The sequence below is a fragment of the Aotus nancymaae genome, unplaced genomic scaffold, assembly GCF_030222135.1.
Source record: "Aotus nancymaae isolate 86718 unplaced genomic scaffold, 86718_ANA_hifiasm-v0.15.2.pri h1tg000025l, whole genome shotgun sequence".
NCBI classification, from domain to species: domain Eukaryota; kingdom Metazoa; phylum Chordata; class Mammalia; order Primates; family Aotidae; genus Aotus; species Aotus nancymaae.
The window spans coordinates 2941231-2967050 of record NW_026988438.1 but is presented as its reverse complement, the minus strand read 5'-3'; the positions used below and the strand labels follow the sequence as shown (position 1 = coordinate 2967050).

Below are 25820 nucleotides of genomic sequence, written 5' to 3'. Positions count from 1 at the left end.
TTGTGTTTTTTGTAGAGACAGGGTTTCACCATGTTGCCCACACTGGTCTGGAAGTACTGGGTTCCAGCGATCTGCCTGCCTTAGCCTGCCAAAGTGCCTGGATTACAGGTGTGAGTCACTGTGCCCGGCCCATAACTTTCAAAGTACAAATTCTAATAAGTTTGTTTTGCAAGCCTATTATTATATTAATAAAAAACTTTAAAAATGGGCTGATCATAGTGACTCATGCTTGGAATCCCAGCCCTTTTGGAGGTCCAGGTGGGAAGATCCCTAGAGCCCAACAGTTCGAGACCAGCCCGGGCAACATGGTGAAACCTCTACAAAACAATTTTTTTTTTAATTAACTGCATGTGGTGTGGCATACACACCTGTAGTCCCTGATACTCAGGAGGCTAACTGGTAGGATCACTTGAGCCTGGGAGGTCGAGGGTGCAGTGAGCTACAATTGTGCCACTACACTCCAGCCTGGGTAACAGAGCGATGCCCTGTCTCAAAAACAAAGAAACAAAAAACGTTAAAATGAAGATTATCTTTGAAATTTACAAAATGTAATCTGTGACCTCATGGAGGTTACATTCTCCTGGGCAAGATGAACACATAAATGCAGAGACAACTCTTCCATTGCAATTGTTGGGAATGCTTTGAAGAAAAAAATGCAGAGTTGGAGAATTAACTTGATAACTAAAGGGTAAAAGAAATGTAGTCAGGCCTCACTGACAAGAAAGTGGTGCGGGGACCTGGGGTTTGGGGTGGGAGAGTAGGAGAAGAAGGATTGAGAGTGGACAGTTCTGGTGGAATGAACAATGAGTCTGCGTGAAGATGCTTCAAGAGACCAGGGATTTGAGGAGGCCTCAGAACAAAAAAAAAAGGAAAGGAGGCCAGTGGAGAGATGGAAGCAGGGCAAGTGAGGGCAGTGCACAAGAGGGCTGGGCTAATCAGTCAAGTGACACAGTTTGGATTTTACCCCTAGAGTTTAAAAATCTTCTGAAAGCCCTTCAGCAAGATTGTATCATAAAGTTTGTGTGAAGAGAATAAGGGGAAGAAGAGAAGCCGGTCAGAGGCCATGCCAGGAGCCCAGGTGCGATATGAGAGGTGACTGGGCATGTGGAGGCAGTGGAGGTTTTGTGATACGTTTCTTGAAAGTAAAGCAACAGGACTTGATGACTAAATGTGAGCATGGAGTTAGGTACAGGGACCCATGAGGAGGCTTCCGTGAGCCGAGATCGCGCCGCTGCCCTCCAGCGTGGGCGACAGAGCAAGACTCCATCAAATAAATAAATAAATAAATGCTAGGATTCTCCTACATGTGGCTAAGATATAGATCAGAAGGCTTGTTCACTATGACAAAATCACTAACAAATTAATCTTTTTTTAAGTGTACCATTTTATTCCAGTTATATAAAAATAAAATATATTTGAATAGAAACAGAACTCAAGAAGGCAATAATAAATTATAGTAACTGGTTATCTTTTAAAATAATATGAGGTAGGACTAGAAGTATTTTTCTTTTCTATGTCTTTCTGTGATTTAAACTTTTCTATAATGCACATATATTAGTTTTATAATCAGGCAAGGAAAATCAATGTTTTCTTTAATGCTGATAATTTCTGTTAATATTTTTGACATTTCACAAAACATTTTTTGTTGACATTCTACAATGATACCATCCAATAATGTCCCAATACTTTCTTCTTGTGAAGAGAGTTTATATGTCTTTTTGACTTCTGTAATATTTGTTATTTCAGGAAGGTTTTCCGGAGAAACCTGATGACCTTCTACTTGAGATATTAGGTATTCTTCATTTATTTGTTTTTCTCCCTCTTCAATGTAAACAATTAGAATTGAAGTGTCATTTCCTGAGATACCAAATTTTTTTCAAAACCTCTGAGATATTGTTATTTGGGGAAAGGTTGTAAATAATTTCAGTAGAGTTCTTGTCTTTATTTTGCCCAGTTTGTAGAGGTGAACTGCTTTGTTTGCTGCCACAAGTATCTGAAATGGATCGACAATCACTGTAGGATTTATCAGTGATCCATCGGTGGTCCCTTCCATGGCCTTTCTTCTCAAGTCTCCTGCATTTTTGACATCTTTAAATAACAGAAGGGCCACCCTGCATTCAGGAAATAGGTCCAGCTGATGTGTTAACTGCATTTCACAGACAAGCAGGATTCTACATCCGGTCCCCAGCGCATCTCAGAAGATCTCTCACAAATTAATCTTAAGATAGACAATTTAGAGGACGAGTCAAGGAATGCTGGTACCTAAGCTCAATTAGTGACTCTTATCAGGAAATGTTAACTGCTCATCTCTGCCGAATCTAATTTGGGTTTCCCATAAATTTGAGTAGAATTAACTCACCCTGAACCTTTATTATTTGAGATAAGTTGCAGTGAGCTGAGTTTGTGCCACTGCACTCCAGCCTGGGTAACAGTGCAAGACAAGACTCCATCTCAAAAAAAAAAAAAAAAAAAAAAAAAAAAGTCAGCAGTACTCATTCCCTAGCTCCTCGTCCTCCAAATTATTCATAAAAACACTCACCTCAAAGCCTTTGGGCAGACTGATTTGAGGGATGACTCCAATTCTTCTGCGTTGGCTGACCTTGTGTCCATTAAACTCTCTACTGAAATGCCCCAAAACCAATCTCGGTGAATTGATCTTGTCTGTGCAGTGAGCAGGAAGAACTCACCAAGCAAACATACCCCATCACATCATCTTTCCATGTCAGTTCAACCAAAAGAATGATTTCCCTTTTGGTAAACTGCTGTGGCCAGGCCTTTCAGAAGCCACCTCTAAAAATTTAAGTTTAAATAATTTGAGGAAGTCTTTAGTGAGTTTGAATTTCAAGGATCAAAGATAATAGGTCTCTTAAAGTCCCTCTCATCTCTATAGAGCTGTCACTAAGCTAATAGCTCAGATACTCGTAGCCTTTCTCTTTCCTGTCTTTTTCATTCTCTCTGTTTGTAGCTTTGTGTTCTGTCTCTCTTTCTCTCTTTTTCCCCATCTCCAGTTTTCAGAATATGATATTTGTTTCTTTTCTTTTCCTTTGGTGATTATCCTGTGATTGTCTGTTTCTACTTTCTGTGCCCATCCTGCTGTACTTCCTCCTGTCCCTCTCATTAAACAGATAAACAAATATTTATTGAGCTTCTACTTTATATTAGGCTCTGCGCTAATTTCTGGATATTTAACTAAAAATAAAACAAATACGATTCTTGCCCTCATTTGGATACATGGTGCTTGCATTTCCCCTTTCCTTCAGCTTGTCTGCTTTTTCATTCTCTTTTTCTTTCTACTCTTCCAAATTCAATAACTAGGCATAATGTGAAATTAAAATTTTATTTTTTATTTTGTTTTATTTTATTCTATTTTGAGATGAAGTCTTGCTGTCTCACTCAGGCTGGAGTACAATGGCATGATCTCGGCTCACTGCAGTCTCCACCTCCCAGGTTCAAGCAAGTCTCCTGCCTCAGCCTCCCGAGTAGCTGCGATTACAGGTGCCTGCCACCTCACTGAGCTACTTTTTGTATTTTTAATAGAGATGGGGTTTCATCATGTTGGCCAGGCTGGTCTCAAACTTCTGACCTCAGATGATTCACCCTTGACCTCCCAAAGTGTTGGGAATACAGGCGTGAGCCACTGAGCCGCGTATCTATACTGAATCTAATGTTCTACCTCCTGCTCCACATTTTAATGCATTTTTCCTTCAAAAATCAAAGTAAGATGATAACCAAAGCTAATTAAGCAGGATCTGGGGGCTTGCCCAAGATTCAAAAACATTGATAATTCTCAGCAAAATGGATTAAAGTCACTTTAAGTGAACCAAATAAAGGTTATACTTAGTTTTATGTCATTTTAGGTCAAATTTTGCTACCGAAACGATCTCAGCACTAGACATAAAAATTGTTATAATTTTCAGAGCTTTTTAGTTTAGAATAAGCATAAAGGATTTTTTCATTTGCCAAGTGCATGCCTGGTGCATAATATAAACTAAAAATAAAATTCTAAGGCCCCCAACTAACTGAACACGCCATTTCTTGGCCCAAAGGACCCCAGAATTATCTTAAAAACTGAGTTCTTGGAGATAATGGGATAGGGGTAAGACACACCTCTTATACCCCTTCCCTTGCAAACTATGATTAGATTTTCTTCCCTAAGGGCTAAACAGAAACCAGCCCTTTCAAAAGATTCCACCACAGATATCAACCAACCACCTGATACTGTCCCTCCTTTTTTGCCTTATGAGAGAACACAATCAAGTGGCTCTGGCCAGTCTATAGAGAATACACAATAAAGATTTTCAAGTCCTCTGCTTCACCTTTTGATGTCAGAGGGCAAAACTCTACCCTCGAATTGAAGCAGGAGCGGCTGCAAGAAACAGACCTCTCAGACACCAAGCTAGAAAGGAAGGGGTTTTACAAAAGAGAGCCTGCATAGCCAAGACAATCCTAAGCAAAAAGAGCAAAGCCGGAGGCATCATGCTACCTGATTTGAAACTATACCATGAGGCTACAGTAATCAAAACAGCATGGTGCTGGTACCAAAACAGAGATATAGACCAATGGAACAGAACAGAGGCCTTGGAGGCAACACCACACATCTACAACCATCTGATCTTTGACAAACCTGATGAAAACAAGCAATGGGGAAAGGATTTCCTGTTTAATAAATGCTGTTGAGAAAACTGGCCAGCCATGTGCAGAAATCAGAAACGACCCCTTCCTGACACCTTACACTCAAATTAACTCCAGATGGATTAAAGACTTAAACATAAGACTGAACACCATAAAAACCCTAGAAGAAAACCTAGGCAAAACCATTCAGGACATAGGCGTAGGCAAGGACTTCATGACTAAAACACCAAAAGCATTGGCAACAAAAGCCAAAATGCACAAATGGGACCTAATTAAACTCCAGAGCTTCTGTACAGCCAAAGAAACAATCATTAGAGTGAACCTTGCAACCAACAGAATGGGAAAAAATTTTTGCAATCTACCTATCTGACGATGGGCTAATATCCAGAATCTACAAAGAACTAAAACAGATTTACAAGAAAAAAAACGAACAAACCCATCCAAAAGTGGCCAAAAGACACTTTTCAAAAGAAGATGTATATGAGGCCAGCAAACATGAAAAATTGCTAATCATCACTGATTATTAGAGAAATGCAAATCAAAACTACATTGAGATACCACCTCATGCCAGTTAGAATGGTGATCATTAAAAAATCTGGAGACAACAGATGCTGGAGAGGATGTGGAGAAACAGGAACACTCTTACACAGTTGGTGGGAGTGTAAATTAGTTCAATCATTGTGGAAGACAGTGTGACACTTCCTCAAGGATGTAGAAATAGAAATTCCATTTGACCCAGCAATCCCATTACTGGGCATATACCCAAAGGGTTACAAATCATTCTATTATAAAGACACAAGCACACACATGTTCATTGCAGCACTGTTTACAATAGCAAAGACCTGGAACCAACCCAAATGCTCATCAACGATAGACTGGACGAGGAAAATGTGGCACATATACATCATGGAATACTATGCAGCCATAAAAAACGATGAATTCGTGTCCTTTGTAGGAACATGGATGAATCTGGAAACCATCATTCTCAGCAAACTGACGAAAGAACAGAAAATCAAACACCGCATGTTCTTACTCATAGGTGGGTGTTGAACAATGAGAACACATGGACACAGGGAGGGAAGCATCACACACTGGGGTCTATTGGCGGGAGCCAAGGGGGGGACAGCAGGGGATGGGGAGGTCAGGGAGGGATAACATGGGAAGAAATGCCAGATGTAGGTGATGGGGGGATAGAGGCAGCAAACCATATTGCCATGTGTGTACCTATGCAACAATCCTGCATGATCTGCACATGTACCCCAGAACCTAAAGTACGATTTAAAAAAAAAAAAAAGGAAGGAGTTTTATTATTACAGCCTGGGAGCAAGGCCATATGTTTTGTCCAAATGGCCAAGCTCCCCTAACAAAGAGAAGCTCTGCCTTTATATAGGCTTACACTCTAGATACTACACGTGAAAGGATCTTAGGTTTACAGCCTTAGAAATTACAAGTGAAAGGGTCTTGGGTTTACACTTTTAGGAATTACGTGTGAAAGGGTCCTGGGTCTCCAGATGGAGGAGTTGGGGGGGGGGTTTGATCTTGTTTAAGTAAAAACAGTGTCTTTCGGAGAGATTCCGCCATACTACACCTGCTGTCTATAGGAAGGTGATTCAAGAGGCGCCACCAGTCAGCCAGCCTTTTCTTCTATTGAAATGCAGGGTGGAGGTCAGTGGGGAGGTCATCCTAGATGCCTGGGTCTCCTTCCTCAGAATCATGCTAATGCCACCATTTTTTGTACATTGGACCCATGAAGGGGCATGAAGCTCAATTGCGCACATGCGTGTTTCTATTATAGCTTATTGAATGTGTGTATCTGGCCACCCTGCTCAGCATAAATTCCTGTTCCCCTTGCTCCTCCTTCGAAGTGCCTGTTTTTGACTTCTGGTTGGAGGTTATGCTTCCCATCTTGTCAGAATGGTCAACCTGCAGCCTGCAGCCCTTTATGAAAAACAATGCTCTCCTTTCCAAATTTTGTACGAACCTCATCATTCTTCAACTGACAGTAGTAAGCAATCTTAGAAATATTTGTTGTCTGGAATTTCACCTATTTTATTGTCTTAGATACCTAGAGTCAAAATACGTGCATCACGAACGGACAAATACAAATGAAAAATAAGAGGCTTATTTCTCCCTGTTGAACAAGAAAGAATTTTTTCGTTTTGAGCATTTACTTAAAAAAAAACCTTGTAATTGTAGATACTCTCTTCTTCTTTTGAAATGTATATAAATCCTTTTGAAGACTAGATTGAGGTTTTTCTAGCTTATGACCTAGAAATGCCTTTTTCAAGGAACTGGGGGCCATCCCTTTGAAATGTAAACATCAAAGGAGATAGTACCCTACATGCATACTGGTTTCAGTGGAGATTATTTAGATGGGCACCTTGCTTCACCTTGCAGAACTACCTCTTGTCATAAAGATGGAAGTTTGTTTTCCCTCTGTGATTTTTTTTTTGAGACAGAGTCTCACTCTGATTCCCAGGCTGCAATCTCGGCTCACTGCAACCTCCACATTCCAGGTTCAAGCAATTCTCTTGCCTCAGCCTCTAGAGTAGCCGGGATTACAGGTATGCACCAGCATGCCCAGCTAATTCTTGTATTTTTAGTAGAGACAGGGTTTCACCATGTCGGCCAAGCTGGGCTCGAACTCCTGACCTCAAGTGATCCACCTGCCTTGGCCTCCCAGAGTGCTGGGATTACAGGTGTGAGCCACCCTGCCCAAACCCTTTGTGATCTTATTCTTTTCTCTTTCTTCTTCTTCTTCTTTTTTTTTTTTTTTTAGGAGGATTCAAACATCTTGTGATCTGAGAGACCAAAACAGATGCCCCTTTATCAACTAAGAGGAACCCTACTGTTAAGGAAACAAAGTCACCTATGTGAGTTGAGGGTTCAAGGCTTGGCTGGCAAGGCAGATTTCTAAATCCCTACAGATCTAAACTCACTAACAGTAGGAGCCATTGGACCTCTCCTAACTATGATTCACAACCGAAACCACTACAACTCTGACTAGACGGAGGGCAGACGTTCTTTTCTGATAAGCTATTGCAGAAAATTTCACTTCATTTTAATGATGAAACTTTGCCACAAAGTGAACATGGAACGTATGTGACATACGTGTTTTCTCATTGTGCGTTCACTCAGCTTCTCTCCTAAACGTGTGTAGCTTTTCCCCCCAACCCCCAATGACTTTATTGTGAGATACAGACCCTGTGAGGCACAAAATCCAACCTGTCCTTCCCCTTTTCCAAGAGAGCACCTTTGGCACATGCTGGATAAGGATTTTCAAGTCCTCTGCTTCACCTCTTGATGTCAGAGGGCAGAAAACTCTACCCTCAGACCATGCTAATGCCACCATTTTTTGTACATTGGACCCATGAAGGGGCATGAAGCTCAGTTGCACACGTGCATGTTTCTCCTTTCATAAATATTCATGAAGAGCAGAGTGTCTCTTCCCAGTTTGCAAACAAATATTGCCAAATAGCTCTCTTTTCTACTATTTAGCCATCCTGGTACTCTTTTGGATGACCTGCTGGAAAAAGTCAATTAACTAATACAGATAGTGTGATATGGTGAAATATATATTTGGTTTTCTTTTTTATTTCCTGGCATACAACTCTTAAAATTCTTAGGTACTCCTAAGTGATGTCTTTTTGTCTGCTAGTGATTTGACTGATGGGCCTTAGGTAGCTTCAGGATGGGGAAGGGTCACTGGAAATATTAAGGCAGGACTAGAGGACTGGGACTTTCAGCAACATCTCCCACCCAAACTCTGAAGGGAGCGAGGAGGGGCTGAAGGTTAAATTGATCACCAATGGCCAGTGCTTTAATCAATCATGCCTATGTAATGAAACTTCCATGAACACCCAAAAGGACAGGGTTTGGAAAGCTTCCTGCAGCTGAACATATGGAGGCTTACAAGAGGGTGAACAAGAACTCAAGCATGTGCTGGAAGATGTGACACCCCAACTCAACAGGGACAGAAGCTCCTGCACTTAGGACACTTCTAGACTTCACCCCATGTGTCCCTTCATCTGGCTGTTCATTTATATCCTTTAAAATGTCTTTTGTACTGAACCGGTAAATGCAAGTAACTTTCCCTGAGCTCTGTGAGCCATTCTAGCAAATTAATTGAACCCAAAGTGGGGGTCATAGGAACCCCAGCTTAAAACTAGTCAGTCAGAAGTTCTGGAAGCCTGGACTTGCAACTAGTGGGAAGGAGGGGATGCTCTTGGGGACTGAACCCTCAACCTGTGGGATCTGAGGCTATCTCCAGGTAGAGAGCATCAGGATTGAATTAGAGGACCAAGAGGACACCCTGCTGGTATCTGCTGCTTGGTGTAGGGGGAACCCCTTACCCTATTGTTCACAGATATATTCTGTGTTGATTGCTGTATGAGACCAGAGAAAAAACACAGACGGTCACCCCAATTGCTAGGTAAAGGTAGGATGAACTACGGTGTGACAAATGGTGTTGACAGTCCTCTTATTTGACAACTAATTGGCGTGGTGGCTCATGACTGTAATCCCAGCACTTTGGGAGACCAAGGCAGGAGAGTCACTTGAGTGCAGGAGTTCGAGACCATCCTGGGCAACGTAGCGAGACCTCATCTCTACAAGAACTAAACAAAATTAGCCAGGCATAGTGGCACAGACCTATAGTCCCAGCTGCTCTGGAGGCTGAGATAGAAGGCTCTCTTGAGCCCTGGAGTTCGAGGTTGCTGTGACACGAGATCACGCCATGGCGCTTGAGCCTGGGTGACAGAGGGAGACCCTGTCTCAAAACAAAAGTAGTTATTGCTTATCTTGAAAGCATGTATATAGTGGATTACATCTGGTTGACAATCTAAGGGAGTGAGATTCCTTTTCGTTTTTGCAATGTCTTAGCAGATTGCCTATGACGTACATCACATTCTGGTTTAATGTTTATTCAGTAATAAAAGCGTTTCTTTTTCTTTATTACCATTCTGAAGAGGATTTCTGGTTTGGGAGAAGATTTTTTACCGACTTGATTTTTCCCACTAATTTGCACCGTGATATAGTAGCCTTATTTTAGAGATAATGTTCAGCTAATTTTAATTCCTTCCTAGTATAATTAGTGGTGCTCACCAATTATTCCATCCGTTTGATTCATTCTGGCCGAAGGACTGTGAATCAAATTGCATGAATCACTTTTGAGTGGAGGTTTTTAAGAGCATGTGTGTGTTCTGCAGACTCTCTCCCTCTGGTGTGATAAGCTGCTCGGATTGCTGGGTCATGACAGGAGGGACAGCTGCTCGGACTCAATTTTGCGCGTGGGAGGAATCAACTTTCTGTTACAGCGTAGTCTACCGTATCTGACTAATTCAGAGCTTAACCCAGACCTAGGAATTAGAAAGACCAAGAGTGAAAAGAATGTCAGAGAATTCAAAATAGTTCAGTTGTAACTGGATCAAAGAATGCTCGAAGGTCAGTAGGAAGAATTAGGTTGAACGATAGATATGGTCCAGGCTTTGATAAATCTTGTAAACTCTGTTAAGGAATTTTTTAAATGGCAAAGAGCCGTTGAGGATTTTCAGCTAGAACGACAGGTCAAAATTAATTTTTAGAATGATTTCTCTTGTTGCAGGGTAGAGAATAGATTGAAGCAACTAAAATCTGAGCTAGGAAGACTACTTATAGACACTATAGTAGCATGTCAGAAGAAAGTGATCCTGAAATAGGCAGAAACTCAGAGTGGAGAACAGGAAGGAATTAAAAGATTATAAATAGGTCTCTTTCAAGGCCTTGGGAGGGATTCTGGGAATGTGTTCACATAGTCCTATGTTTTTGTAAAATTTGCAAATTTAAGATATTTAAACTTCAAACCATTAAGGCTGTTGACACGACTACAACTTCACCTCTGCCAGGTGGCTTTGTAGAGGCCATCAGCATGTTGGGATTTGGTCAGGGGTAAATTGAGTTAGGGATGTATTTACTTTGGATTCAGTACAATGTAGTTATATAGGCTGCAGTGACTTCCATATATATAGGTAAGTTATTGCTGGTTCTGTGTGTTAAGGTACTTCCACTGTATCGGTTCAGCCGGTGAAACACGGAGGTGCAGTGTTGGAGATGATACTTTTGTTAGGGTGTGGTAACCAGCCTCAAAGATGGCCCCCAATGCTTCCTGGTGTTAATGTTGTCGCGTAGTCTTCTCCTCTTGAATCTTGGCTGGCCATATTACTTGATTTTGACCCAAAATCTGTGGTAGAAGGATTGGGTGACTTCTGAGACTAAGTCCTAAAAATGTCTTGGAGCTTCTGCCAACATGTAGAGGAAGCAAGACATCGTGTAAGAAGTTCAGCTACCCTGACATTGTCACGCTGTGAGGAAGCTTAAGCCATTTATGTAGAGAAGGCCAGTATGCCCCAGCTATTTCAGCCGTCCCAGCTGAGGCTCCAGAGAAGCAGTGAGGAAGCCATCTTCTATGTCCAGCCCACTAGAGCCTTCAGAGGACTCTAACCCCAGCCTCCACCACTGAAGCAGAATGAGGAACCACAAGTGAGAGACACTGATCTCAGTCCAGGCAATCTACAAAATCATGGAAGATGATACTAAATTGTTGTTTTAAGCTTCTGTGTTTCGAGGGTAGTTTGCCAGGTAGCAGTAGGTAACTGCAACCAAATCACTGGCCACAAAATCTTCGTTACAGCTCCTACCAAGAGGGTGAGTCTATTTCCTCTCTCCTTGGACCTGGGCTGGCCTGTGACTGCTTTGGCCAAAAGAGTACAGCAGAAGTGACCCAATGCCAGTCCTGAGGCCTGTCTTTAAGAGTACTGGCAGCTTCCACCTTGACTCAGCACAAGGAACCACTGTGTAAGAAGTCCAACAACCTTGCTGGAGAAACCACACGGAGAGGTCCTGAGCCTTCATGGAGAGGGAGAACATCCCAGTGGAACCCAGGTGTGTGAGTCTGGACCCTCCAGACCAGCCTGACTCTCACCTGAATACCACAGAGTGACCTTGTTGACACCATAGGGGAAGAATTGGCCGGCCAGGCCCTACTCAAATTCCTTACCTACAAAATTGTGAGGTATAATAATATGATTAGCATTTTGAGCTACTAAATTTGGGGGTAATGTATTATATACCAATAAATAATTGAGACAAGGAATTTCCCCAAAGTTATGTGGTGTCACCGATAATGAATTGTGAGTGTACGTTGTAAAGCAGCAATTAATATCAAGTATTATAAAGTATAAAACATAAAGATAATAAAAAGTTTTAATCAAAACATGCTAGAGGAAAGACTTAATTATTTTTCTATTCTCTCTGGAAAATACTACAAAACTATTGTCATATGAAGAAGATATGAAAAAGTAAGCAGCCGAAAAAGTAGGGAATGCTGAGTGTGGGGGTTCACGCCTGTAATCCCAGCACTTTGGGAGGCTGAGGCAGGCGGAACACTTAAGCCTAGGGTTCGAGACCAGGCTGGGCAACATGGTGAGCAGCCTGGGCAAAATTTCTGAAAAAGATAAAAAAATTACCCGGGCATTGTGGCATGTAGCTGTAGTTCCAGTACTCAGGAGGCTGAGCTGGGAGGATTGAGTCCCGGAGGTTGAGGCTGCATGATCTTGTCACTCCACCCTGGGAGACAGAGTGAGACCATGTCTCAGAAAGAAAAAAGAAAGAAAGAAAACAAGGTAGGAAAAACATAGTATGGAGCTGTTTGCATATTATAAAGTGGTTAATTAGTATAAACTATATCATATTTTTCAAGGTTTTTTGAAGAGGTATTTTAGTATATATCATTATATCATTTGTTTTGAAAATTTATAATTTGCTGTTTTTTAAATGTAAACATTCACTTTGTACCTAATTTTGTATTTTGTACTTTATATTCTTTCTCTTAAAGAGCTTCAGCAAATTTTGAGAACACTGCAATGAAAGTCAAGATGCTACAAACTTCCAAAGGGAAAAAAAAACCCCAAACTCGGATTGCCACACACAAAGAACCAAAATGGCTTTAGACTCTTCTACAGCACTGGAAGGTAAAATTTAATAGAGAAAAGCCCTCAGACTTCTAGCAGGAAATAATTTCCAACAGGTGTAGAATTTAATATACTGTGAAACCCTTGATCAAAAGAGAAAGAATAAAATTATTTTCTGACTGGTGTATAGGGCTTTAAATATTTTAACCATTAACCTTTTTTCAGGAAAATACTAAACAATGTGTTTCAGTGTATTTGAACTTGTATAAACAGGATGTGGCTTGACTCTGACACACTTTTATTTCCAAAAACTCTGTGACTTTGCCGTAGGTTGTATCTAGCAGAGTTTGTTAGAAATATCCTGAACGCACAATTGGAACATTTTGGCAGTAACAGCCAACATGCAAAGTCCTCTGAAGTGAAATGACAAAGGTCACTTTACCATCTGGATTCTCTAATAAGCAGCTACTGTTCTAAAGAGAAATGTGTGTAAGAAATTAAGTTTGAAAAAAGCACAGATGGTTTCACTACTTTTTTCTATGATAACATTGTTTACATAATCTAAAACTCAGATACCAGTACATTAGGCCATAAGTATTTCTCTTATCTTCACTGGTCTCTTTTATAGCTTAATCACAAAGTGATCGTCTAGGTATGTTGTCAACACACAGGGGTTCGGACCCTGTGGTCCTTTCCAATCACTATTTTCCCACCCCTGGGCCCCCCAAACGCATGACTCCCCTGCCTTTCATGATTGTCAAGCGCTCGCTTTTATTTATAATTTCACTCTTTAACAGTCATCCCTAAACACTGCACGTTTATATGTTTTTGAGCTTTCTATGAAGAAAATCATACAACATATATTTTTACATTTCTAGTTTCTTTTACTCAGCTCTATCTTTGTAAGACACAATCATATTGTTGCCATAGCTGTGTTTTGTTGTTTCTAGTATTGGATAGATTTCTGTCATGTGAATGTACCATGATTTAGTTATTCATTTCTATTATTGATGAATATTTGAGTTGTTTCCAGTTTGGAGGATTACCAGTACACCAAGAGCTGCATTAGACTGATCAATCTCACTTTTAGGACTCATAAATTCTTCATAGATAAGAGACAGAAAGATGTTTTAAAAAAAATTTAAGAACATTTAATCACCCTTCTAAATGCCAGGATTACGTCCATTTTCTTAAACACAATGACAGCTTATTTAAACTCAGCTGGCTACTTTAATTGTACTTTTTCCTGTTCATTCTTACCTATTACTCTCTGATTTGTGTGTATTAATTGAAGCAGTATTGATGCAGGATTTTTCTTGGCCACTTTGCCATCCAGGGACCTCCATGGCTTGTGATGCTCCTCTGCCCTCACCTGGGCCTCCCTCAGCCCCAGGCCTGCCGCTGAAGGCACCTCACCCGCTTGGCCTACCTCAGGTTACCGGTGCACTAGGTGCTATAGCTTGTACCCATGTTCTGTGGCTTCCGAGCACTTGTCCAAGAAGAATGAGGATACGCTGACAATTAAAGGATGGGCATGGGCAGAGAAGGATTTTATTGAGCAACGGAGCAGCTCTCAGTGGAGAGGGGAAGCAGTACGGGAGGTGGCTCCCCACCCCCACAGTCAGGTGATTTATCTCCCAGTGTGGCTGAGTCCAGGACTTTCACGGGCACAGAACAGGGGAGTGTGTGCTGATTAGTATACAGAGAAAGTCTAAAGCAAAGCCACCACTCAGAGGTGGGCATGATAGTGGAGAAAACCGATTAGGAAAGGGTAGGTACATGTGAAATGGGTGAAGGGTAGAGATCGATCAGAGGAAAGTGCGCCAGATGGGAAGACACGTTCTCAATCTGGTCTGCGGATTTACCCCGGAGTTACAGCTGGGAATTAAACTGTCTTTGGCTTAAAGGTGGGGTTTCACTAGGGACCTATCTGCCTAGGCATTTGCCTGCCTCCTGTCACTATCAGCGTTGTTAGCTTTCAGAGACAAACAACATGCATCTATTGAAGTGGCCCTTGGACAAATAAATACCACACACATTGGCCTACAATATTCAAAGTGGAAAGAGATTCAGGCCTCAGAATCCAAATGTGAATAAAGAACAGTGGAAAAGGAGGATGCAGAGAATAAAGACGCAAAGAGTAAATGGACTATTCAGTCATTAAAGCTGATTGTCTTCCTCATTGAAGGCCGGTTGTTAGTGGCCAGGCTGGATTTGTCTGGTTGTCAAGCTGGATTTGCTCTTTAGGCTCTGAAATTATATGTAATCCTGTAATAGCTAAATATACCACTAAAAATACTCACTTCTAGAAATATGGAATTGAGATGTTAGTGCTAATATAATCTAACCAGATGGTCAAATATATACGTATGTTTTACTCTTGCTGGCATCATATGGAGGAAAAAAAAAGGAATTCACGTACAACAACTGGCTGGTAAAAGCCAGAAAAAAGCTTCACGTTTAATTTGTGGTTGTAAGAAAAACATTTTCTGAAATTGAAATCCGGTTTGAAGTCCTCTGGTAGGAACAGTGATACATCCTGCATAGCAAAAGGGAGACTGAATATGATTGTAGGAGCAATGAATGTGTTGCATTTAATTGCTAACGTTTGGCAACACATCAAAAAGAGTAGGATAACACAGAGAAAAGGAGGCAAGGGGCAGACTGAGAAGGAGAGAAGTCTGTTGTTGATCAGTTTCTTTGTCTCGTTGTCAGCCAACAAGCTCCCTGCCCATGCTTCATTCAAAGCAAAAGATCGCAAATCATTACAAAGGAAAGTTTTCAGCCCTTTTCTTTGTTTGCTTAGGAAGCAGAAGTATCAGAGGAAAAATGGAAAAACGTATAATAAAAAATCTATTTGTCATTAGAGGTAATTTAACCGAATCAATCCACTTGAAATCATTGACAGATTTTTTTTTAAATTGTCACTTAATTGAATAATAATACTTTATTGGTTGAGGAAAATATTATACTGCAGTTTAGCTATAGCAATACCGACTATAGTTGGAGCAACTTAAAATTAACTACACCACTGATATGTTATGTGGCTACAACTTACAACAATTAGATAAGCAATTATAAGTATATCTAATTTCGTGTTTATATTTTGGAGAAGTCAAGAAAGTATTTTGGCAAGGTAGGTAACAGTGCTGTATAACATTTTAAGGGTAATTTTGCTTAGGATTTATTGAGGACTATTGGGTCCTCGTGTTCAATTATTTCTATTTTTTCCTCCTATAGTGTTGTCTGAAAAGGATTAAATAATATTTGGGATGTTTTTTGTTTGTATGCGTTTATTTTTTAGAGAAAGGATCTCACTATGTTGTCCAGGCTGAACTCAAACTTCTGGGCTCAAGTGATCCTCCCACCTCAGCCCTCTGATGAACTGGGACTACAGGCATGTGGCACTACATCTGACTGTCGTGTTGAATTATTTAAGAATAAATGTTGACCTTAAGTTTGAATAATAAGAATTTTACCAATTCGAGTTAATGTCAAGCTAAACATAAACCATGAAAAGAGTTTTACAATAAGAAGTGTTAAAATCTGGCCAGGCATGGTGGCTCATGCCTGTAATCCCAGCACTTTGGGAGGCTGATATGGGCAGATCACCTGAAGTCAGGAGTTCAAGACCAGCCTGGTCAACATAGTGAAACCCCATCTCTACTAAAAATACAAAAATTAGGTGAATGTGGTGGCACTTGCCTGTAATCCCAGCTAGGCAGGAGGATCGCATGAACCCAGGAGGCAGAGGTTGCCGTAAGCTGAGATCACACCACTGCTCTCCAGCCTGGGTGACAGGGCGCGACCCTGTCTCAAAAAAAAAAAAAAAAAAAAAGAATTGTTAAAATCTGAAATTGATTACCCAGGGAAGTGAGAGAATTTTCTTTCCTGATAAAATGATGAAGATTCCAAAAGTTTAAGATGATTTGAAATGTGACTAGAGAAATGTTTGTAGAATACAGGGAAAAAAATGTGATCAGAATTATTTTTCAAGAAAACATACTTCTCAGATCTATTGTGGGAAGCATAAATAAAGCCAGTCCCATGTTGTGCTCTGATATCCATCACAGCGTTTGTGCTAATATTTCCAGCCTGTGACAGTGTGGCAGGGACACTAAGACAGGGTCCTTCCAGGAAAGTATGTGGGATTTCTCTGACATCTGGCTTTGTTTCAAGGACTCCCTGTTGGCCTTGCCAAATCTCCTTAAAACTGTGCTGCAATCTAAGACTCTTCCTTCCTTCCTCTCTCTCCCCTTCCTTTTTTCTCTTCCCTTCTTCCCCCTCTCCTACATGGAAGTCAAACCTGCATTGTGGTCTTTTAGCCCTCCCAGCCTCCAAGAGCTCCCTCCCAATTTCCTTTCATGGACATTCCTAATTAATTGCTTGCATACCTAACCCAGTTTTGGCATCTGATTCTCAGAAGATCTGGACTAATGCACAAGAATTCTCTCTTTGCCGTGACTCAAAAACGTGTATATACATATATATATATATATATATATATATATATATATATTTTGAGACAGAGTTTTGTTCTTGTCGCCCATGTTGGAGCGCAATGGCGAGATCTCAGTTCACTGCAACCTCTGCCTCCTGGCTCAAGTGATTCTCCTGTCTCACTCTCCCAAGTAGCTGGGATTACAGGCATCTGCCACCACACCTGGCTAATTTTTGTATTTTTAGTAGAGATGGGGTTTCACTATGTTGGCCAGACTGGTCTCGAACTCCTGACCTCAGGTGTCCCACCTGCCTCGGCCTCCCAAAATGCTGGGATTACAGACGTGAATCACTGCGCCTGGCCTCAAAAACATATCAAAAGAGGAGGAAGAAGAAGAAGGAGGAGGAGGTGACGAAGGAGAGGAGGAGACAGGAGGAAGAGGGGGAAAGAAGAAAAGGAGGAGAAGGAGTAGAAAGAAAGTGTACTAATCTCTTAAATTGTTAGAAGGTCATCTCATTTTAAAGATTTATTCAGAGACTAAGAAGGTATGTGTAAAGTTGGTATGTGTCTTTGTTATTCCTAGTTGAAGTTGGTTAAAAACAGTTTGCTTATGTAGTATATTCTTATAATTTTATGCTGCCATGGCATACATTTTGAAGTTGGACTCATATCAGAAGCAGGGCTCATTCACCCTTGACACAATTTCCAGTTCTATACCTTCCCGGTTTCTCAATGTGGCCAATCCAGACATCTGCCTTATACAACTTCCTCCTGGGGACCACCTCCCAGTGGGATGGTTATTAATAGATGCAGCCTGCCTGACTGGCCTGCTGATCCTCACACCCCACATGGACTGTGCAGACATGCCACAGTGACTGCCTGTCAGTCACTGTGTGACCTTCTGGAAGTTGTGCCTGCTTGTTATGAACTCACCAATTACACCTCCCAATGGGAAACCACTGAACCCAATAAGGGCACTGGCCCACAGGCCCGGCTCTCTGTCCCTGCCCACACTCCCTGATATTTCTGTGTGTGGTCCCCAGGCCTGCCAGGTACCCAGTAAGTAACAAAATCTTTATTTCCTTCTTGTATCTCTTCTAATCATTGGAGGGGCACTCTACATCTTAAAGATCTTAAATTAAAAGTTTAGAAGACCCAGTTTAAAAAAAAATAAATTCAATTATCCATTCTATTGATTTTGTGGACAAAGGCAAATGTATTGTATAAAAATAAAACCTTGGCCAGGCACGGTGGCTCACACCTGTAATCCTAGCACTTTGGGAGTCCGAGGCAGGTAGATCACCTGAGGTCAGGAGTTAGAGACCAGCCTGGCCAACATGGTGAAACCCTGCTTCTACTAAAAATACTAAAAATTAACAGGGTGTGGTGGTGCACACTTGCAATCCCAGCTACTAGGGAGGCTGAGGCAGGAGAATTGCTTCAACGGAGGAGGCAGAGGTTGCAGTGAGCCAAGATCATGCCATTGCACTCCAGCCTGGGCAACAAGAGTGAAACTCTATTAAAATAAAATAAAACCTCTCCTCCCACTCAGCAAAATGCATAATCTGGAGACCTATAGCTTAGTCTCCAATATACCTCTGTAAGAAAAACTGCAGTAAAGTGTCCCATTCTTTTTTTCACTTAAAAAAGGCAGTTTTTCATCAAAAGGGCAATACGGAGGCCTAATATGAAATAAGGCCTTTGCCTAGGGCAGATTTTATTTTCTAAAGACACCACAGTGTGTCTCATCACATATGCTCTTCCAAAATGTGGCCTTGCAAACTTGAACAAAAATAGAGCCTGAAGTAAATAATATTTACCTCCACAAAATGGCACATCCCTTACTCGGTCAGGCTGTTGATGTGGGTGCCCAAGTCCGTCTAAACTGCAGTTAAGCTGGATCAGGGTTGGTTACAGGTTTAATAGATTCAGTTCATTATTGGCTTCAAATATTCTTGAAGGCATGATCAAGACTTTCCTTTTACAGAAAGGAGGTCTGTGTACAGATTTCTTTGTGCTTAGTAACCTAGCCACCAGCAATCTGAGCCTTGGGAGATCTCTGTGCTTTACAACCTGTTACACTTCTGTTTGCTGGGGAATATTCTTTGCTCTCCACTCACATCCTTGGCTTTCTGTACCTTGTGAGCTCTCTTGCTATCCTGTGGTTCTGTCCCAGCCTTTGGAGGGCTCTTGCAGTATACCACAGAAAGAATTTTCCCAGCCTGACCAACATGGAGAAACCCCATCTCTACTAAAAATACGAAAATTAGGCTGGGGGCGGTGGCTCACATCTGTAATCCCAGCACTTTGGGAGGATGGGGCGGGTGAGTCATGAGGTCAGGAGTTCAAGACCAGCCTGACCAACATGGTGAAACCCTGTCTCTACTAAAAAAAAACCAAAAATTAGCTGGGCATGGTGGTGAGTGGCTGTAATCCCAGCTACTCAGGAGGCTGAGGCAGGAGAATTGCTTGAACTGGGACTCTGGAGGCGGAGGTTGCAGTGAGCCAGGATCACACCACTAAACTCCAGCCTGGGTTACAGACTGAAACACCATCTCAAAAAAAAGAAAAAAGAAAAATTTATTTTCTCCTGCTCCATTAGCCCTGGAGTTGAAGAACCAGATTGATTTGTTGGAAATTTTCTCATTTTTTCTCACTTTACTCCAGCTTTTAGCCACTATCTTGCATTTGGGGAAAGCCTATGCACCTTGAAATAGTTGTAGATGAAGACTTGCTATTAGCACTTGATATGGTTTGGCTTGTCACCACCAAATCTAAACTTGAACTGTATCTTCCAGAATTCCCAGATATTGTGGGAGGGACCCAGGGGTAGGTAATTGAATCATGGGAGTCGTCTTTACCATGCTATTCTCATGATAGTGAATAAGTCTCATAATATCTGATGGGTTCATCAGGGGTTTCTGCTTTTGCTTCTTCCTCATTTTTCTCTTGCCACCACCATGTAAGAAGTGCCTTTTGCCTCCCGCCATGATTCTGAGGCCTCCCCAGCCATGTGGAACTAAAGTCAAATTAAACCTTTTTCTTTTCAGTTTCAGGTATGTCTTTATCAGCGGCGTGAAAATGAACTAATGCAGCCGTTGTTGCCTGACCACAGCCTTTGTAGCTTATATCGCCTTTTTAAAGAGAAGGGCCATGGGTTAGAGCTGGCAAATAGCTGCAGAGTCATTCTGTAGCTGGGACTCTGTGGATTATAAACTGTCACAGAGTCCAGGTAGGGTCATTAGAAGATAGTTCAATGGTCATTTAGTTTCTTCTGATCCCTCTTAAAGGCAGTGTCTCCCTTCTACAGCCAGTCTACAAGAGATGAAGGTGACTGTGGGTTTCTTCCCCTCTCTAATAATGTCTCATCACTTCCTGGATTTTAGTTCCTTTAGATGTCTTTAGCCCCTCAGTTCTTTGGTAGTTTTTTGTTTTGTTTTGTGTTTTGTTTTAACTATGATTTGTAGCTCAGCTAGCTTGCTCTTTCTTACTTCGAGACAGTCTTGCTCTGCACCCAGGCTGGAGAGCAGTGGCACCATCATAGCTTACTGCAGCCATGATCTCCTGGGCTCAAACAATCCTGCTGTCCCCTCCGCCCCCACCCCAACCCCCTGTTGGGCTCCTGAGTAGCTGGGATAGCTGGCACTACCACACCCAGCTGATTTTTAAAATTTTTAGTAGAGATGGGGTCTCACTTTGTTGTCCAGACTGCTTGTTTTTATTAGGGTGGGAGCAAATGGTCTTTTGAAAATTTCTATATCTAATCAGGAGAAGCTGCAATGTATCCGTTTGTTTCATTTTGCTATTTTCAGTAGTTCCTCCGTTTCCTCTATCAAAAGCCATATCTCCTATCAGACAATCCTCCTACAACTACGGCTCTTGCCTGTTTACTGTGACTGCTCCCTTAAATTACTCCCTTAGTCTTAGGGGAAATTAGAACTTCCTGCTTTCACTGTCTCTGTATCTCTGAGCTGCCTCATCATTCTTTCTTGGTTTTCTTTTTTTTTTTTTTTTTGAGACAGAGTTTCATTCTGTCACCCAGGCTGGAGTGCAGTGGCCCAATCTTGGCTCACTGCAACCTCCACCTCCCAGGTTCAAGGGATTCTTCTGCCTCAGCCTCCCAAGTAGCTGGGATTACAGATGTCCCCCCACCACACCTGGCTAACTTTTGTATTTTTAGTAGAGACTGGGTTTCACCATGTTGGCCAGTCTGGTCTCGCACTCCTGACCTCAGGTGATCCGTTCCCCTCGTCCTCCCAAAGTGCAGGGATTACAGGTGTGAGCCACCGCACCTGGCCGGTTTCCTTTCACTTTGTCCACATTTTTGAAAAGAGTCCCTTTGTTAAACTTTTCTCAATTATGCTATTTGAACGAGTCATCTCCTTTTTGCTGGGGCCCTGACTGATAGGTGGTACTTCTCTGAGAAAAGAAAGTGATTCAGCCTATAGGAAGACAGCGAAGAGTATTATGCAGAAGCCAAAGAGAGAGTTGCAATAGTTGGTTGAATAATAGTTGAAGTGGTACTAATGCTGGTGACACCCAGGAATGGGAAGAAAATGAATAGATTTCCCTGCCAGTGCCTCGCCTTTAGTAAACCTCTGGCTATTAACAAGGAAAGTTGAGCATCATCAGAGCATTGTTTGTGTTCGAGGATCCTTTTCCAGGTTAGTTTTTGGAATATATCTAGTGTGGAATACAAAACCTAACAGATCAATGAGGTCTTGTTGGTATGCTGGGGTCAGGGGAGGCAAGGAGAAGCTGGAAGAGGGAGCAGAGAATTCTAAGAAAACAAATTATTTTAATCAGCTGCAATGTTTAATTTCATACAGATTTAGCATTTGCAATTACATAATTTACTCCATATGAACCTTTAGGTTAGCTATAGTATTGTAAACTTGCAAATCTCTTTATAAAATCTTTTTCTTTGGTAGAAGCTGCTATGAAATAACTAAACCTTTATTGCATTAGCTTAGTGCCTGGAACACAGTAGGCCTTTACAACACGTTAGATCTGTGAATACTAGCTGACATTTATTGAACCCTTACCCGGTGCCAGGCACTATGCAGAAAGTGCTTGACATACTTTTAAAATCCCAATTTACAGGTGAATATTTAAGGATACAAGATGCATTTCTATAGTAGACAAACAGTAAAGTGATAATGAATTAATTGAGGTGAAGTCTGAGTTATTTGAAGATTTTCACAATTATTTTTGTGAAAAAGTAAGTTTACTGAAATTCAAGACCGGAACACAAAAATAACCTCTCTTGATTTTCTTTTAAAAAATTAAAAAAAGTTTTTTTTTGATACATAGTAGGTGTACATATTTATGGGGTACATGAGATGTTTTGATACAAGCATGCAATGTGAAGTAAGAACATCATGGAGAACAGGGTATCCATCCACTGAAACATTTATTCTTTGAGTTACAAACAATCTAGTTACATTCTTTATTTTAAAATATTCAATTAAGTTCTTATTAATGATAGCCCTCTTATTGTGCTATCAAATAGTGTTCTTATTCATTCTTTCTACTTTTTTTGTACCCATTAACCATCCCACCTTCTCTGTCTCTTGATTTTCCTTTGCATGCATGTATTCATAATGTTTATTAGTATTTTGCAAATCTTTGTAGGATAAGTCTGACCTGTCACAGGTCACAATTATAGGCCACATACCTTTCTGAGAGAAGCAGGAATTTTATTCATTTATTTTTTATTGTTTCACTTATTTTCTCCCTATCATTTCCCTCTATTTCTTTCTCTTAAATCTTTCACATGTTTTCATTCATTACTTCCTGCCTTCCTTCCTTCAAACCAGACCTGGTAGGTGCTTAGTTTTGAAGTCTCATTCAAAATGGTGCCACGTCATCTGCCAGGGCCAAGAATCCAGAGGTGCTGTCATATTTCCCCTTGCCAGCGTGGATCCCCTCCGAGCCCCGCCCTCCCTCCTCACCTGCTCCCGGGGAAACCACACCTAGGCCGCCGACACCAGCTCTGGCCTGGGGCTTCCTCCCCCACGGCCTTGGCCCCCTCCCGCTCGCCCCAGGATCGCTCCTCCCCTCCCGGATCCCAGCGGGCGGAGCGCATTTATTTGCATATTTCTACCTTTGTTCCCGGCCAGCGGCCAATCAGCGCGCGGGGCGAGGCGAAGGGGCTGGGCGGGGCTCCGGCTCCGGCTCCGGCTCCGGCTCAGCTGCGGCGGCCGCAGGTTCCAGAGCGGGTCCGAGCCGCCGCGGGCGCGCCGCGCACTGCAGCCCCCGGCTCCGGCCCCCCACCCGCGTCCGTGCTGCTGCCCTGCCTGGGTCAGGCCCCAGAGGCAAGGACAAAGCGGCTGTCCGGGAGGCTCCGCCGTGGTCGAATTTACGTGCGGCTGCTGCCAGCCACAGTTTCCAAGATGGTTTGCGGGGGCTTCGCGTGTTCCAAGAACTGCCTGTGCGCCCTCAACCTGCTTTACACCGTGAGTATCCCCGGTCCGTTCCTGCCCGCTCGGGGGCTTTGCACCTGCTTGGGCGCTCGTGGGCTTTCCTGCCTGGCCGGCGACTCACTCGTTGCATCCGGCGCCCCCTTCCCGGCTTCCCACGCTCTGCGCGCCCCCGGCCTCGCCGTCCGTCCCTGCCGGGGACCGGGCGCCGGCGCTCGTCGCAGCCTATTCCTTTCGTTCATTGTGAAGCTGTCGTCTCTCAGGCGCGCTGGCCGCGTCTCTGCCTCATTGCTCCACCCCCCCCCCCCCCACCCATCGCCTTGTTTTTCAAACGTTTAACTGGACCTCCGCGCTTTCCCACTCCAGCCCGTCTGTGCCGCTCGCTCCTGGCTTCCAGACGCATCTGGGCCAGGCGTGGAGGCGCGAGAGGCGTCCGGATTGGGGACAGTTTTGCGGAATGGCGTGGCCTGAAACTGACGAGGCGGCATATGGCTGGTGTGCCTCTGGGTTAGCTCTAGGTGCCCTCGTGATTTTAATTGAGGCCGCTGAGTAGGTTGACAGGGTATCCGCTGCTTCCTAAGTTTGTTTCGTGCTCACAGCAAAGGGATGTGTTTTTGTTCTTGTCAGTTTTGCTCGTACGCGGTGCTTTTTCTATGTGTCTTGCCCGTGATCAATATCCTAACTCCCATTTTAAACCAAGTCCTCCAGGAAATAAGCAAGTCCCCACCCAAGTCGTTTCTTTCCCTGCCAACCAGCTTGGGCCTGTTAGTTTTAATGCTGCAGGTGATTGTTGTCATTTTTTTGAGGCGCAATTCTGGGTGAACAGGAGGATGGGCAGGACAGATCGACGTTTATTGGATGCTTATCACGTCCCAGGTTTTGCATACACAATCATTCATCATTCTGACAACCTTCTGAGGGAATGGGGCATTGTGTACATTTTATACATAAGGTAACAGACCAAAAAGGTTTTAATAAGTTTACATAGCTGGTAGCTGACTAGTCAGGATTGGAACCTAGGCTGTGGAATCCAGATCTTTCCACAGGCTGCCTCTACCCGGCGGAAGAAACTTCCTCTTCTGTCATCATCCCTCCATCGGAGTCTTGCTCCCTTCTATAAATACACCTGGCACTTTGCAGCACCCACCCTGAAAACAAACGCAGCACCCCTGCATTAGCAGAGAGCTAGGCCATCTGTACAAGCTTAGATTACATCCTTGGAATAGAGAGGCTGCCTTGTGGTCACCAACAGAAGAATGAGGTTGGGTCATTTTACCATTACTGTTCTTTTATATGTGAACACGATTGCAAGCTTTGAAGGCAAGACAGAAACAGGCATTGAGTGTGCTTTTATGGCTAGTTAATAGGAATCTAGTCAACATGGTCATTAATAGTAGATTTTGGGGCAAACGTTTTTAGAACATCTGGTGATACACTTCTTGAAGATACATGTCAAGTTTCAGATGAAAATTAATCTGCCTTAACCTGAGGCATGCTTATCACCCTGGCTGTTAGGTGCGTGCTGACCAGTTCTCTAGGCATTTTTTAAAAATATCAGTGTGAATGGCTTGCTTAGAACTTTAAATTCCTAGTTTTGTGCCCCGAGTTCTGTGTTTTTTTTTTTCTGCCAATGATTTAGTCATCTGTTTGTCAGACACTTAATCTTACGGTGTCTGCTTACACAGAGTGGAATGTCTGCTTTGCATACTTACTTGAGTGAGGGTCTGTATAAATTAATGTATAATTTTTTTTAAAAGGCAACTTATTTTAAAATGAAGTTCCATTGCTTTCTAGACATACCGTTTTTAGTTGTATTTAGAGTATATCAGGAAAGTGAGGCAAAAGAAAGGTATTATAAAGGGACATATTAAGACTATTTAATATCTTTTCTAAATTATTGAACTTCAAAGTGTATATTCTATTTATTTTAATAGCTGTGCAGTAAAACTCAATGAATTGAAATTCACGAGACAATAAAAATGGCTAGCTCTTTTAAATCATAGACTTTTTACACAAAGGGACATTTTTTGAAGTGAATTAGTGTCTACTTCTTTTACATTGTAATTAGGCTTAAATAAATGTAGCAGTTTAAAGTGGAGGCAAGTGACAGGTAAAAGTTGGATCAAGTCTTAGATGCTGAAAATGTGCCAGGGCCATTATTTAGCTTCTATTTCTCCCTGATCTGTTTCTCAACATTTTAAGATGAAAAAGTGTGAGGCGATTGGGGATGGGATTGAGCATGAGGGCTTGGGAGACATTTTCTATAAGTCATGAATAGAAGGATTCTTTGTAGTTTCTAATCCCACCCTGGTCACTGCCTCTAAAATTGCTCAACGCTACAGGATTCCATTTGAGATCATTTCTAAAAGTGTTGGTTAA

The 25820-nt window shown here is 42.2% G+C and overlaps 1 protein-coding gene and 1 pseudogene across 1 annotated transcript in view; one reads left to right on the top strand and one right to left on the bottom strand.

Annotated features, from left to right (window-relative positions):
- Nucleotides 1-1628: 1628 nt before the first annotated feature.
- On the bottom strand, nucleotides 1629-2152 carry LOC105716148 (EKC/KEOPS complex subunit TPRKB-like; annotated as a pseudogene).
- A 21052-nt stretch (nucleotides 2153-23204) lies between these two features.
- The window catches only part of TSPAN13 (tetraspanin 13), a 33163-nt gene continuing 30547 nt past the window's right edge, over nucleotides 23205-25820 (top strand). Inside the window, exon 1 of the mRNA XM_012450693.3 lies at nucleotides 23205-23477. Coding sequence (XP_012306116.1) covers nucleotides 23415-23477 — 63 coding nt within the window. The 5' untranslated portion in view covers nucleotides 23205-23414. The remainder of the gene's footprint in view (nucleotides 23478-25820) is intronic.